General features: G+C 42.8%; 1 protein-coding gene across 1 annotated transcript; it reads right to left on the bottom strand.

Moving 5' to 3' along the window:
* Positions 1-1,117: 1,117 nt before the first annotated feature.
* Positions 1,118-6,066, bottom strand: LOC123150731 (signal recognition particle 9 kDa protein). The gene is made up of 4 exons (XM_044570564.1): positions 5,812-6,066; positions 5,648-5,716; positions 1,629-1,722; positions 1,118-1,536 (listed from the first exon to the last, which is right to left on the bottom strand). Exons 1-4 carry the CDS (start codon positions 5,881-5,883, stop codon positions 1,460-1,462), a joined length of 312 nt encoding a protein of 103 aa, XP_044426499.1. The 5' UTR covers positions 5,884-6,066; the 3' UTR covers positions 1,118-1,459.
* Between the last annotated feature and the right edge of the window lie 9,596 nt (positions 6,067-15,662).

Here is a 15,662-nt window from a genome sequence, read left to right on the forward strand (position 1 = left end):
CGAGGCGACATGCATCCTTCCCGCCCTTTCTCTTTCCAGGCCGCAAGCCCGCAAGGGGTAAAAACCAGGGGTGAAAAAGCCTCTCCGTCCGGCCATGATTTCGCCCGGAAAAGTCACCGCATGGGGCGGAGATGCACGGGACGGAGGGGGCACGGGGAGGTAAAAAGGCGACGGGAGAATCGATCGATCGGTGCCCTTTTTTGACAGGAGGGCAAACGTTTTGGTCTTATCATCAGCTGCGTTTTCGAATCTTTCGTTTGCTGGGGAACATGGCGTTCACTGAGCATGGAGACGGAAAAACTGAGCCCCGAGGCTAACCTTTTTGTACGTGTTGGTGTAAATTTAACCGAAGGAACAGAGCCACTTTCTTTATCCAATGTTTATCCAGCGGGCAATCGAATGGCTTACGCTCTTTAACATTTGTTCTTGTCAAGGGCACTACTGGGCGGGAAAAAAAGAAGAGCGCGGCAGCAGCTGCAGAGCTCCTCCTAGAAAGCTTCCATCTGCTGAAAAAGCCTTCGGGCCTTCAGGGCAACAATAGTTTGACCGGCGGTGTCAGGGAGAACACACACACACGGAGGCCATAAAAGCCTGCGCGCCAAGACACTTTTCAGCACTGTAAAATTTGAGCCGATTCCCATGTTCATCACTCGCATCCTATGCATTCCATGGATCTGCCAAACCTTTCCTGTCATTTCTCTAGTAATCTGAATTCTAGAGCACTACCAGCAGCATTCTTTTCTTTCCAAATAGGCGGCAACAGACCATGGGAATCAACTTAACATGGTGGTGGCTAAGACAGAACATGGCAACAAAATAACAAGATAAGATTCAAGGCGGAATCCGCGAAGCGCACGACGGGCACGTTCTCGTGCCCCTGATGCGATGAATGAATCCAAGAAACAAGGAACAAACCAACCAGCCAGCCATTAGTGAAGCACATGAATGGTCCAGACCCTCCCCGCGCCGAACAAACAGTTTTACCTGCCAGAGACGGCAACATCAACCGGCCCTGCTATCACTGCATCATCATCAACCCCACCGTCACTGCAAGATCCGCAGCGTTGTACCTTGTGTGATATCCCACACCAGTGCGCAACGCATAAGTATTGATGGATTCAAGAAAACATTTTGCCATATTCCTGAACGAAAAATCATCACCAAAGCACGCAGGCGGGGAATGATTTGATTGTCTTGTCAACCATGATTCATCAACAAAACACGCAGACGGTCAAAGATTTGATTTGTCTCATCAACCATGATTGTGTGGGTAAGTGTAATTCGCGGTTCTGTGCCAGGAAAAGGATCCAACGATGGCTCGCACATTGTCTTGAAAACTACTCGCCACTCTTAGACCACCCACCACTCACAGTTGTAACATGGCTTAACAGGAGTCGATCAAAATATCCACCCACCACTCCCAGTTGTGATCTTTCTGAAAGAAATCCAGAGCATGATACTACTGCCTCCTGCCCCGTCCCTTCTTTGATTGCTGCTGCTCCGCTTGTTCCTTCCCTGAAACCTCGCTTATGTCAGCTGCACCATGGAAAGGTCAGGGATCCAAATTAGTGCAAAAATTCGAGGCTTAGACGCAATAGCCATAACCAAGGAGAAACGTTGGGAAATACCATCAGGTCCACGAGTCATGAGAGCGAAAAAGATGTTGTTGAGCTTCTCCATCTTCTTTGCGTCCTGAGCTTGATCCGTCTTGAACTTCAAGCACTGCAAAGTAATCACATACAGTCAGCAGAGCAGGGTTGCTTTACTTCAATCAAAGTTTAAACTACAAGCAGTTCCCGCATTAATATCAGAACAGTCAGGCGTTGATCAAGGACAGCACACCATACAATTCTCCACTTTTATCAGTTTAACCAAGACAAAGTGCACACGGTCGCTCTTATAACTATAAGAAACAAGCAGGAAGCAAGACCTCTATTCGGGAATCCGCAATGTAGGCAAGAGACCCATGAAATTATGATGCTGTGCTTTAGCACCATAGCACAACATTGCTGACCCCATCACAAATACCAGAAAAGAAGAAACCAGTGGGAACAAGCTGCTCGTGCTAACACTGGGCAAGCAATAAATTTTAAAGAAAGAACTGGGAGCTTTCGCTATAGAACTTAACAACTGCATGGCAAGAGAACAGACAAACGGAAGCGTATTGTTTGACTTTCTGGAAAGAATAAGGTTAAGTCTAAGATGGATCAAAAGTACACGTTACATCTGACAACTGCTATTGTTGCTAGATTGGTACACATATTTGGCACCTAGCACACATATTTGGCACCTAGCCTATAACACCACAATGCCAACCGAGCCAATAGATTGGTAATAGTTGAGTTTTCTAACGTTTTCTTTGTATAGCATAAAACGAAATCGGTTCACAATTTAAGTGGCTATCTAATTACAGGTTGGGTCGAATATAGGTGATAATGTACTAATCTTAACAAAAGAACAAATAAACAAGAGCAACACTATATTACAAACATTATATTTCAGACTTTACATTCATTTAAATATAGCCACTATTTCACATTTCATTTCACAGTCAGAATTACGGTGAGCGCAGAAGATTGATCACGGTGACATACAAAATCCTAGCCGATTCATTCAACTGCAAGACTCTATAGTCATAATACATACTGTCTCTGTCCCTTGATATTCTTATATTGAGGGACAGAGGGAGTACAACACAATGTTGCTGCATAACACTGTAGTCAAGAATAACCCGACAGTATTTTTTCATCGCATTTTTACAGTGATGGCTTTCAATCTAGAAAAGGTAATAGGCAAGTGCAAAGTTAAAAACCAATCCACCACAATCAGCGAGTGACTAGGAATCTGGATTACAAAATGCAGACATGCTTATATTTAATCCAGGTTTTGGATGTCATACTTCACATCGACCTCTCATTAAAATCACATAGAAGGGATAGATAAAGAAATGCAGAGCTGCATATCACATTTTTCAAGGCAGATACATGCATATAATATGATTGACATGATGACCGTTAAAGATGTACTGCATTTAACAACACAAATCATGGGACTTACAGGGAAAAATATATAGATTTTACGAATATAACATAATACCAGCAGATGATTACAACAAAAGTCAATTAAGACGATCCATGACAAGAAGAGAAAAACATTCAGCTACAGTTTCATCAAACAAGAATGAATATAGTTTGATTGATGATTAGGAAGTAAGGTCAACCAAAATTTGCTCACGGCACATTTTCGAAGTTCCGCAAGAAGGTGATTTCCAATGGTATCTACGGCATTTCCTAGCACAATGGGCCCTCTATGCTGAATGTGCTATTGTTGTCAACTAAAAGGCACAGCTGTAGGTTGACTTGTGCGCCTATATAACTGTGGAGATTCAAATATTTCATCTGGAAGTGCTTATTCACTGAACTATTATGCAAATTCAATCATTTGCAGCAATGCAATGTCGAACCATGAAAAAATGCTACACCAATATTTATGATTTCCTGAACCGTTGGGTGCAATCAGATGCACAACTATATGGTTACATCATATTCCAAAGCAAATATGTTGACTAGGAGAGTACTGAAGCAACTAGTAGATAACACCAGCAGTATGATGTGTGGACAGTGTAGTTGCATATAAAAGCTTTATGGAGTCATCGTGAAAATCTAGCTCTACCAAAAATATCAGAATATCTTAAGTACACTAAGATATAACTTATGACTCAGATTTGGGACATGTGTGCCCAGAAGCTGCAGTATTTTACGAGTGTATGTTTGGGCTGCACCTCCTACGGGTTCCCCAACAGTAAAGGCAGATACATGCATATCACATTTTGTTTTTTCAAGGCAGGTACATGCATATAATAGGATTGACATGATGACCAGTAAAGAAGCACTGCATTTAACAACACAAATCATGGAACTTAAGGGGGGAAATATCCAGATTTTATGAATACGATATAATAGTACATTGGACGATTATTCACCACATGGCTTAAAGGATTACAAGAAAAGTCAATTAAGTCGATCCATCACAACAAGACAAAACATTCAACTACAGTTTCATCAAATAAGAATGAATAGATAGTTTGATCGATGCTTAGGAAGTAATGTAAACCAAAATTTCCCTCACAGCACATTTTTTAAGTTCTGCACAGAAAGTGATATCCAATGGTATCTACAGCATTTCCTAGCACAATGGGCCCTCTATGCTGAATGTGCTAAAAGGTACAGCTGTAAGCTGATTTGCGTGCCTATATAATTATAGAAATTCAAATATTTCATCTGGAAGTGATTTCTTCACTGAAATAATATGCAAATCCTCGTTGAAGCAATGCAATGTCGAACCATGAAAAAATGCTACACAAATGTTTATGATTTCCAGAACCGTTGGGTGCAATCAGATGCACAACTATATGGTTACATCATATTCCAAAGCAAATATGTCGACTAGGAGAGTACTGAAGCAAATATTCCAGATGCACAACTATATGGTTACATCATATTCCAAAGCAAATATGTCGACTAGGAGAGTACTGAAGCAAATATTCCAGATGCACAACTATATGGTTACATCATATTCCAAAGCAAATATGTCGACTAGGAGAGTACTGAAGCAACTAGTAGATAGCACCAGCAGTATGAAGTGTGGACAGTTTCGTTGCATATAAAACCTTTATTGAGTCAATGTGAAAATTTAGTACTAACAAAAATATCAGTATATCTTAAGTACACTAAGATATAACTTATGAGTCGGTTTCGAGACATGAATGTCCAGAGGCTGCAGTATTTTACCAGTGTATGTTTCGGCTGCACTACCTACGGGTTCCCCAACAAAAGCATTTAAGTTTGAGCTCAACAAAATCGCCCTTCAGTGTTGAGCTAATCACATACCAAATCCACATATGATGATATACATACAAAACTAAATAGTTTTCTAGATGAAGCCAGGAGAGGGATGGTGTATACAAAATTAAGCGGTTTTCAGATAAAGTCAGCAGAATGCCACTTGCTCAAATCCATATAACTAAACATGTACTCTGCAGTCTGCACTATCTATTTTCCTCGCTTCACATTCATCCAGGAACAAACAAACTTACTAGTGGGCACAAGAGTACTTTCTTCATGCACAGCAATGATTTGCTTCAATTAGGGCGCACATGTCCACCCACACTAGTGTACCTACTAACTCCTGTGAACTAATGCTAATGGCTGCTAGGCACTTATCGCAAAATCTCCTGCATTTATGATATCAAGCAGACATTTAGTTGTAATTAGCATCTCACTATCTTTCTTGACTTGAAAGTAAACTTCAGATAAAATATAAATGTACCCGATTGGTGTAAAATCAGAACTGCTCAAAACAGAGATCAGTTTTGTTTTCTGTTAATGCTGAAATATCTAACTACCGTAGTATTTTATCGAGCCACTGATACTATACCAAGATATGCTACGTCACACAAATCAATAAGCAACAGTGAACCATCTCACTCGATGCATGAAATACAAGAACGCTCGATCGGCTCAATTCCTAGTTGTAACATGCATATCGTAGTGACACGCGTGATCGGGACCTAAAATACACACTTCCTGATCATTAATTTGGAAGCAATCCCCAAATCTGGGCACAACAAGAAGCCTGGGCGCCGTACCTCGCGGTCGTCGGTGACCTTGAGCACGAGCTTCCCGTCGCAGTGCCGGTACTTCATACAATAGCGAGTCTGACACATGGGCAACGGATAACGGGTTAGATCGAGATGCGGGCATGGGTGGACGAGGGGGGAATCGGGGAAGGAGGGATGGGGTCCCGGCGTACGGTGATGGGGTCGGCGCGGAAGAGCTGCACGGACCGGTCGACGAACTCGTCCCATGAGTCGAAGTACACCATCGCTGCGGCGGCGGCGCTGGCCGGAGGCTAGGGCTTCGCCGCGCTGTGGCGTGGTCTCGTCGGGATCTGGGGGTTTGCGGGGAGGAGTCTGCCGCGCTTTGAAGAGGGCTGCGTTCGCTAGACTGCTCCCTTCCCTTGGGTCCGGTCCAGGGCTGAGCTTGTGTTTGGAACGAGAAAAAAAAAAACGGCCGACCCAGACGGACAGTCCTTTTTCGCAAGGCTATATCTCGCTCATAGCAAGCCCGATCGTTCAGTTGCAGCGCACTGCAGCTAGCCACTGCGTCATCGTCCGGTTCATGCTAAGTTTTTTTTTCAACACAGTATATACGCAAAGCGCTCATATACAAGCGCATACACTCACCCCTATGACGCGCCCACACACCCTATCTCTATGAGCATCTTCGAAAGATTGAGCCGGCATATCATCTTGAAATTTACGAAGTCACTGTAGGCACCTCATCGTCGATGGGAACGTCTCCTCCCACTGAATGCGCATCGCCGGAAAATCCAAAAATAAATCCAGAAATAAATGCGAGCATTAGGACTTAAACTCTGATGGACTGAAGATACCACAGTCTCATCTAACCACATGTTGATTTGCAGTTCATGTTAAGTTAGTATGTCGTGATCTAGTTGAAGAAAAAGAGCTGGTCTTTCACAAGTTTTTCAGTTTTTTCCTGTTTGTTCACCGTTTTTCTTTGTGTTCTTTCTCTATTTTTACTTTTTTTTCTCTTCAATTTTTCTTTGGTTATCTTTGTTTCTTTTTCGTTTTCGACTAGCTTTTTTATTTTGTTTATTTTCCCTTCATTTTCCTTGGTTTTAACTTTTATTCTTTTTCATTGGTTTTATTTCTTTTTCTCTCTTGCTACTTCATTGTTTTTCTATACATGTTTTTAGTGTATATCTAATAGATTTTTCTAATACATATTTAATAATTTTAAAATACAAAATTAACATTTATTGAATACATGGTCATCATTTTTCTATATGAAATCAACATTTTTGAAATATTTGATAAACATTTTTCTAATACCAGAATAATATTTTTAATACATGATCAACATTTTTTCTATAATCATTTAACATTTGTTTCAAATCTTTGATTCAAAAAATTCAAATACCAATTTTAATTTTGTTAATACATGGTAAATATTTTTTAGACACATTTAATATAGGACTGTGATATTTGGCACACGTGTGCCATATAAACAAAACTGCCACACCTCTATTTATTTCATTTTAAAGTACCATACGATCCCTCGTTCTTTGACCTCGCCTCTTCCCAAATAACCTCGCAGGCTCGCTTGAGAAACCTGCTTCTCCCACACATCTCGGACGCTCATCCCCGAGAAAACTGCCACTTCTTCACGTCTATCACATGATTTCTCCTCAGAACAAAGTTACCATGATATTCATATGCAAGTTATCAGGCCTGTGTTGCATAACTTACTGTGCTATTTACATATAACGTATCAGGTACTATGCTTCAACAACTACATCCTTTCAAAGTTACCACTGCATTTTGTACACAAGTTATAAGGTCTTCGATGTGTAAAATACCGTGGTACTTACACATAAGTTATCAGGGTATATGTACATCAACCTCCCTCCGGTCAAAGTTACCATGGGGGATTGTACACGAGTTACCGGGTCTACGGTTCGTATATTATCATGGTACTTGCACCTAAAAACCTGGGTGTGTTTCGGTAGCTTTTTCCATAGATCAAAAATTATCATGATGTTTTTGCATAACTTATCACACCTATAGCACGTGTGCCCCTAAACATTATGTGACTTTTTCGTTGGACGCCATGTGTTGTGTTCATCCAAGAGGCCCACGCGCGAGGCAAGTGTATGTTTTTAACAACTTATATATTTTCCTTTGGTAAAAAAGTTACCATCATGTTTATATTGCAAGTTATCGGTTATGCGGTGTTTATATTATCATGTTATTTACACAAAAATTATTGGGAATGTTTTGAACAACTTTTTCCCGGGGCAAAAAGTTATCATGGTGATTCTACGTAACCTATCAAGCCCGCAGTGCTTAAAATATCATGCTATTTACACAAAATTTATCAGGGATATGTTTCAGCGACAAATCCCCCCCTCCCACCCTCCACAGGTCAAAAACTTATCATGGTGTTTAGTTATCGCAGTGCATATGTTTTCATACTATTTACACATAAAAATGCCAGGGGAGGGAGGTATACTATCGTGCTATTTACACAGAAGATACCGGAGTATCTTTTCAAAAAAAATCCCTACGGTCAAAGTTACCATGGTGCTTCTACCTCAGTTATCAGATGTGCGCTGCGTATATTACCATCTATTTACACATAAATTATTAGGTATCTTTTCATATTTGTTTTCCCCACTGGTTAAAGTTACCACGATGTTTGTATCTAAACTATCAGGTCTATGGCGTGAATGTTATCGTGCTATTTACAGAAATTACCGAGGGGCGGGTTCAACAAATTTATTCCCAATGATCAAAGTTACCATGATGCTTGAAAAAAAAGTTTTTCAGTGCTAACATATTAAAGGCAAAAATATGTCAAAAACAATATTTCCCTTAGAATGTTCAACAATGAGTGTCATAGCTCCCTTTGTTAATTACTTGCAGGCCAGAGATCAAATCCTAGTCTAAGCATTATTTTTGCTGAATTAGGAAGGCACGAGCGGGTGTGCCCAATAAAATCGGGGAGGACACGAGGGAAAGGAAAGAAATCGGAGGAGGACGTGAGGGAAAGGAAAGAAATCGGGAGGTCGTGCGGAAAAGGAAAGAAATCAGGAGAGAATTGATGGCGTTGGATGCGTGTGGCAGTTTTGCAATCTGCCACACGGTTGCCATATACATATTTCGTTTGATATATTTTTCAAATGCTTGATTGACATTTTTCAAATACAATTTTTACAGTTTTTAAAATACATGGTCAACATTTTTTCATACACTTTTATTTTTTTAAATGCTTGATTAACATTTATTGAATCATGGTCAACATTTTTCCTATACACATTTAATATATTTTAAATATAAGATTAAAATTTTCTTTTCAAATGTTTATATTCACATTTTTTAAATACATGATCAACTTTTATCATACACATTTGTTTTTCCCGTATATATTTTTGTATACATGATAAACTGTAACACCCACGATGCGGCTATATCTCCCACGTGTCGGAGCACGACTTAGAGGCATAACCGCATTGTAGGCAATGTCGCAAGAGGGGTAATCTTTACACATCCCATGCACTGAATAAGAAAGAGGTACATAGTTGGCTTACAACCGCCACTTCAAATAATACAAAAATATAGCATTACAATCATCCAGATACAATCAAGGTCTGCCTACAGAACCCAAAATAAAGACAACCCCAAATGCATAAGATCCCCGATCGTCCCAACTGGGCTCCACTACTGATCGTCTGGAAAGGAAACATAGTAACGTCCTGAGTCCTCATCAAACTCCCACTTGAGCTCGATCGCATCTCCTGGAATGGTATCATCGGCACCTGCATCTGGTTTTTGGAAGTAATCTATGAGTCATGGGTACTCAGCAATCTCACACCCCCGTGATCAAGACTATTTAAGCTTATGGGTAGGTAAAAGGTATGAGGTGGAGCTGCAGCAAGCACTAGCATATATGGTGGCTACCTTACGCAAATGAGAGCGAGAAGAGAAGGCAAAGCACGTTCGAGAAACTATAATCAAGAAGTGATCCTAGAACTACTTACGTTCAAGCATAACTCGAGACTGTGTTCTCTTTCTGGACTCCACCGAAAAGAGACCATCACGGCTACACACGTTGTTGATCCATTTTAATTAAGTTAAGTTTCAGGTTTTTTACAACCGGACATTAACAAATTCTCATCTGCCCATAACCGCGGGCACGACTTTTGAAAGTTCAAAACCCTGAAGGGGTGTCCCAACTTAGCCCATCACAAGCTCTCACGGTCAACGAAGGATATTCCTGTTGGGGAACGTTGCAGAAAACAAAAAAATTTCCTACGGTTTCACCAAGATCCATCTAGGAGTTCATCTAGCAACGAGTGATTGGATTGCATCTACATACCTTTGTAGATCACGTGCGGAAGCGTTCAAAGAACGGGGACGAGGAAGGCGTACTCGACGTGATCCAAATCACCGGAGATCCTAGCGCCGAACGGACGACACCTCCGCGTTCAACACACGTACGGTCAGCGTAACGTCTCCTTCTTCTTGATCCAGCAAGGGGGAAGGAGAGGTTGAGGAAGATGGCTCCAATAGCAGCACGACGGCGTGGTGGTGGTGGAGCTGCAGTACTCCGGCAGGGCTTCGCCAAGCACTATGAAGGAGGAGGATGTGTTGGAGAGGGAGAGGGAGGCACCAAAGGCATGGTGTGAGAGGCCCTCCTTCCCCCACTATATATAGGGAGCCTAGGGGGGGCGCCGGCCCTAGGAGATCCAATCTCCTAGGGGGGCGGCGGCCAAGGGAGGAATCCCTCCCCCCCAAGGCACCTAGGGGGTGCCTTCCCCCTTTGGGACTCTTCCCTTCTTGAACCCTAGGCGCATGGGCCTCTTGGGGCTGGTGCCCTTGGCCCATGTAGGCCAAGGCGCACCCCCTACAGCCCATGTGGCCCCCCGGGGCAGGTGGCCCCATCCGGTGGACCCCCGGGACCCTTCCGGTCGTCCCGGTACAATACCGGTGACCCCGAAACTTGTCCCGGTGCCCGAAATAGCACTTCCTATATATAATTCTTTACCTCCGGACCATTCCGGAACTCCTCGTGACGTCCGGGGTCTCATCCGGGACTCCAAACAACATTCGGGTTACTGCATATACATATCCCTACAACCCTAGCGTCACCGAACCTTAAGTGTGTAGACCCTACGGGTTCGGGAGACATGTAGACATGACCGAGACGACTCTCCGGTCAATAACCAACAGCGGGATCTGGATACCCATGTTGGCTCCCACATGCTCCTCGATGATCTCATCGGATGAACCACGATGTCGAGGATTCAAGCAACCCCGTATACAATTCCCTTTGTCAATCGGTATGTTACTTGCCCGAGATTCGATCGTCGGTATCCCAATACCTCGTTCAATCTCGTTACCGGCAAGTCACTTTACTCGTACCGTAATGCATGATCCCGTGACCAGACACTTGGTCACATTGAGCTCATTATGATGATGCATTACCGAGTGGGCCCAGTGATACCTCTCCGTCATACGGAGTGACAAATCTCAGTCTCGATCCGTGTCAACCCAACAGACACTTTCGGAGATACCCGTAGTATACCTTTATAGTCACCCAGTTACGTTGTGACGTTTGGTACACCCAAAGCACTCCTACGGTATCCAGGAGTTACACGATCTCATGGTCTAAGGAAAAGATACTTGACAATGGAAAACTCTAGCAAACAAACTATACGATCTTATGCTATGTTTAGGATTGGGTCTTGTCCATCACATCATTGTCCTAATGATGTGATCTCGTTATCAATGACACCCAATGTCCATAGTCAGGAAACCATGACTATCTGTTGATCAACGAGCTAGTCAACTAGAGGCTTACTAGGGACATGTTGGTGTCTATTATTCACACATGTATTACGATTTCCGGATAACACAATTATAGCATGAATAAAGACAATTATCATGAACAAGGAAATATAATAATAATGCTTTTATTATTGCCTCTAGGGCATATTTCCAACAGTCTCCCACTTGCACTAGAGTCAATAATCTAGTTACATTGTGATGAATCGAACACCCATGGAATTCTGGTGTTGATCATGTTTTGCTCTAGGGAGAGGTTTAGTCAAGGATCTGCTACATTCAGGTCCGCGTGTACTTTACAAATATCTATGTCTCCATCTTGAATATTTTCATGAATGGAGTTGAAGCGACGCTTGATGTGCCTCGTCTTCTTGTGAAACCTGGGCTCCTTGGCAAGTGCAATAGCTCCAGTGTTGTCACAGAAGAGCTTGATCGGCCCCGACGCATTGGGTATGACTCCTAGGTTGGTGATGAACTCCTTCACCCAAATTGCTTCATGCGCTGCCTCCGAGGCTGCCATGTACTCTGCTTCACATGTAGATCCCGCCACGACGCTCTGCTTGCAACTGCACCAGCTTACTGCCCCACCATTCAAAATATACACGTATCCGGTTTGTGACTTAGAGTCATCCAGATCTGTGTCGAAGCTAGCGTCAACGTAACCCTTTACGACGAGCTCTTCGTCACCTCCATAAACGAGAAACATTTCCTTAGTCCTTTTCAGGTACTTCAGGATATTCTTGACCGCTGTCCAGTGTTCCTTGCCGGGATTACTTTGGTACCTTCCTACCAAACTTACGGCAAGGTTTACATCAGGTCTGGTACACAGCATGGCATACATAATAGAACCTATGGCTGAGGCATAGGGGATGACACTCATCTCTTCTATATCTTCTGCCGTGGTCGGACATTGAGCTGAGCTCAATTTCACACCTTGCAATACAGGCAAGAACCCCTTCTTAGACTGATCCATATTGAACTTCTTCAATATCTTGTCAAGGTATGTGCTTTGTGAAAGACCTATGAGGCATCTTGATCTATCTCTATAGATCTTGATGCCTAATATATAAGCAGCTTCTCCAATGTCCTTCATTGAAAAACTCTTATTCAAGTAGGCCTTAATGTTGTCCAAGAGTTCTATATCATTTCCCATCAAAAGTATGTCATCTACATATAATATGAGAAATGCTACAGAGCTCCCACTCACTTTCTTGTAAACACAGGCTTCTCCATAAGTCTGCGTAAACCCAAACGCTTTGATCATCTCATCAAAGCGAATGTTCAAACTCTGAGATGCTTGCACCAGCCCATAAATCGAGCGTTGGAGCTTGCACACCTTGTCAGCATTCTTAGGATTGACAAAACCTTCCGGCTGCATCATATACAATTCTTCCTTAAGGAAACCATTAAGGAATGTTGTTTTGACGTCCATTTGCCATATTTCATAATCATAGAATGCGGCAATCGCTAACATGATTCGGACGGACTTCAGCTTCGCTACCGGTGAGAAAGTCTCATCGTAGTCAACCCCTTGAACTTGTCGATAACCCTTAGCGACAAGCCGAGATTTATAGATGGTCACATCACCATCCGCGTCTGTCTTCTTCTTAAAGATCCATTTATTTTCTATGGCTCACCGCTCTATGGGCAAGTCAGTCAAAGTCCATACTTCGTTTTCATACATGGATCCTATCTCGGATTTCATGGCTTCCAGCCATTTGTTGGAATTCGGGCCCGCCATCGCTTCTTCATAGTTCGAAGGTTCACCGTTGTCTAACAACATGATTTCCAAGATAGGGTTGTCGTACCAATCTGGTGCGGAACGTGTCCTTGTGGACCTACGAATTTCAATAGGAGCTTGATCAGAAGTATCCTGATCATCATCATTAACTTCCTCTCTAGTCGGTGCAGGCACCTCAGGAACATTTTCTTGAGTTGCGCCATTTTCCGGTTCAAGAGGTAATACTTCATCAAGTTCTACTTTCCTCCCACTTACTTCTTTCGAGAGAAACTCCTTCTCTAGAAAGGATCCATTCTTGGCAACAAAGATCTTGCCTTCGGATCTGAGGTAGAAGGTATACCCAATAGTTTCTTTAGGGTATCCTATGAAAACACATTTTTCTGACTTGGGTTCGAGCTTTTCAGGTTGAAGTTTCTTGACATAAGCATCGCATCCCCAAACTTTCAGAAACGACAGCTTAGGTTTCTTCCCAAACCATAATTCATACGGTGTCGTCTCAACGGATTTTGACGGAGCCCTATTTAAAGTGAATGTGGCAGTCTCTAAAGCATAGCCCCAAAAAGATAGCGGTAAATCGGAAAGAGACATCATAGATCGAACCATATCTAATAGAGTGCGATTACGACGTTCGGACACACCATTACGCTGAGGTGTTCCAGGCGGCGTGAGCTGTGAAACTATTCCACATTTTCTTAAGTGTGTGCCAAACTCATGACTCAAGTATTCTCCTCCACGATCTGATCGCAGGAACTTGATTTTCCTATCACGTTGATTCTCAACCTCACTCTGAAATTCCTTGAACTTTTCAAAGGTTTCAGACTTGTGTTTCATTAAGTAGACATACCCATATCTACTCAAGTCATCAGTGAGGGTGAGAACATAACGATAGCCACCGCGAGCCTCAACACTCATTGGACCGCACACATCAGTATGTATGATTTCCAATAAGTTGGTTGCTCGCTCCATTGTTCCTGAGAACGGAGTCTTGGTCATTTTACCCATGAGGCATGGTTCGCACGTGTCAAATGAATCGTAATCAAGAGACTCAAAAAGTCCATCAGCATGGAGCTTCTTCATGCGTTTGACACCTATGTGACCAAGGCGGCAGTGCCACAAGTATGTGGGACTATCATTATCAATCTTACATCTTGTGGTACTCACACTATGAACATGTGTAGCATTACGCTCGAGATTCATTAAGAATAAACCATTTACCATCGGAGCATGACCATAAAACATATCTCTCATATAAATAGAACAACCATTATTCTCGGATTTAAATGAGTAGCCATCTCGAATTAAACGAGATCCTGATACAATGTTCATGCTCAAAGCTGGCACTAAATAACAATTATTAAGGTTTAAAACTAATCCCGAAGGTAAATGTAGAGGTAGCGTGCCAACGGCGATCACATTGACCTTGGAACCATTCCCGACGCGCATCGTCACCTCGTCCTTCGCCAGTCTCCGCTTATTCCGCAGCTCCTGTTTTGAGTTACAAATGTGAGCAACTGCACCGGTATCAAATACCCAGGAGCTACTATGAGTACTGGTAAGGTACACATCAATTACATGTATATCACATATACCTTTCGTTTTGCCGGCCTTCTTGTCCGCTAAGTATTTGGGGCCGTTCCGCTTCCAGTGACCACTTTCCTTGCAATAAAAGCACTCAGTCTCAGGCTTGGGTCCATTCTTTGGCTTCTTCCCGGCAGCTTGCTTGCCAGGCGCGGCAACTCCCTTGCCGTCCTTCTTGAAGTTCTTCTTACCCTTGCCCTTTTTGAACTTAGTGGTTTCACCATCAACACTTGATGTTCCTTTTTGACTTCTACCTCTGCTGATTTCAGCATTGCAAACACTTCAGGAATGGTCTTTTCCATCCCCTGCATGTTGAAGTTCATCACAAAGCTCTTGTAGCTCGATGGAAGCGACTGAAGGATTCTATCAATGACCGCGTCATCCGGGAGATTAACTCCCAGCTGAGTCAAGCGGTTATGCAACCCAGACATAGTGAGTATGTGCTCACTGACAGAACTGTTTTCCTCCATCTTACAGCTGAAGAACTTGTCGGAGACTTGATATCTCTCGACCCGGGCATGAGCTTGGAAAACCATTTTCAGCTCTTCGAACATCTCATATGCTCCGTGTCTCTCAAAACGCTTTTGGAGCCCCGGCTCTAAGCTGTAAAGCATGCCGCACTGAACGAGGGAGTAGTCATCGGTACGTGCCTGCCAAGCGTTCATAATGTCTTGTTCTGCAGGGAGAACAGGTGCGTCACCCAGCGGTGCTTGTAGGACATAATCTTTCTTGGCAGCTATGAGGATGATCCTCAGGTTCCGGACCCAGTCCGTGTAGTTGCTGCCATCGTCTTTCAGCTTGGTTTTCTCTAGGAACGCGTTGAAGTTGAGGACTACGTTGGCCATTTGATCTACAAGACATATTGTAAAATTTTAGACTAAGTTCATGATAATTAAGTTCATTTAATCAAAT

The sequence above is a fragment of the Triticum aestivum genome, chromosome 7A (genome assembly GCF_018294505.1).
Source record: "Triticum aestivum cultivar Chinese Spring chromosome 7A, IWGSC CS RefSeq v2.1, whole genome shotgun sequence".
Classification (NCBI taxonomy): Eukaryota; Viridiplantae; Streptophyta; class Magnoliopsida; order Poales; family Poaceae; genus Triticum; species Triticum aestivum.

Coding starts and splice junctions, on each gene's coding strand:
- LOC123150731 (XM_044570564.1), bottom strand. CDS start 5,883: ATGGTGTACTTCGACTCATGGGACGAGTTCGTCGACCGGTCCGTGCAG. Junction 5,717..5,811: donor TCCGCGCCGACCCCATCACC/GTACGCCGGGAC, acceptor CCCATGTGTCAG/ACTCGCTATTGTATGAAGTA. Junction 1,723..5,647: donor AGGTCACCGACGACCGCGAG/GTACGGCGCCCA, acceptor ATTACTTTGCAG/TGCTTGAAGTTCAAGACGGA.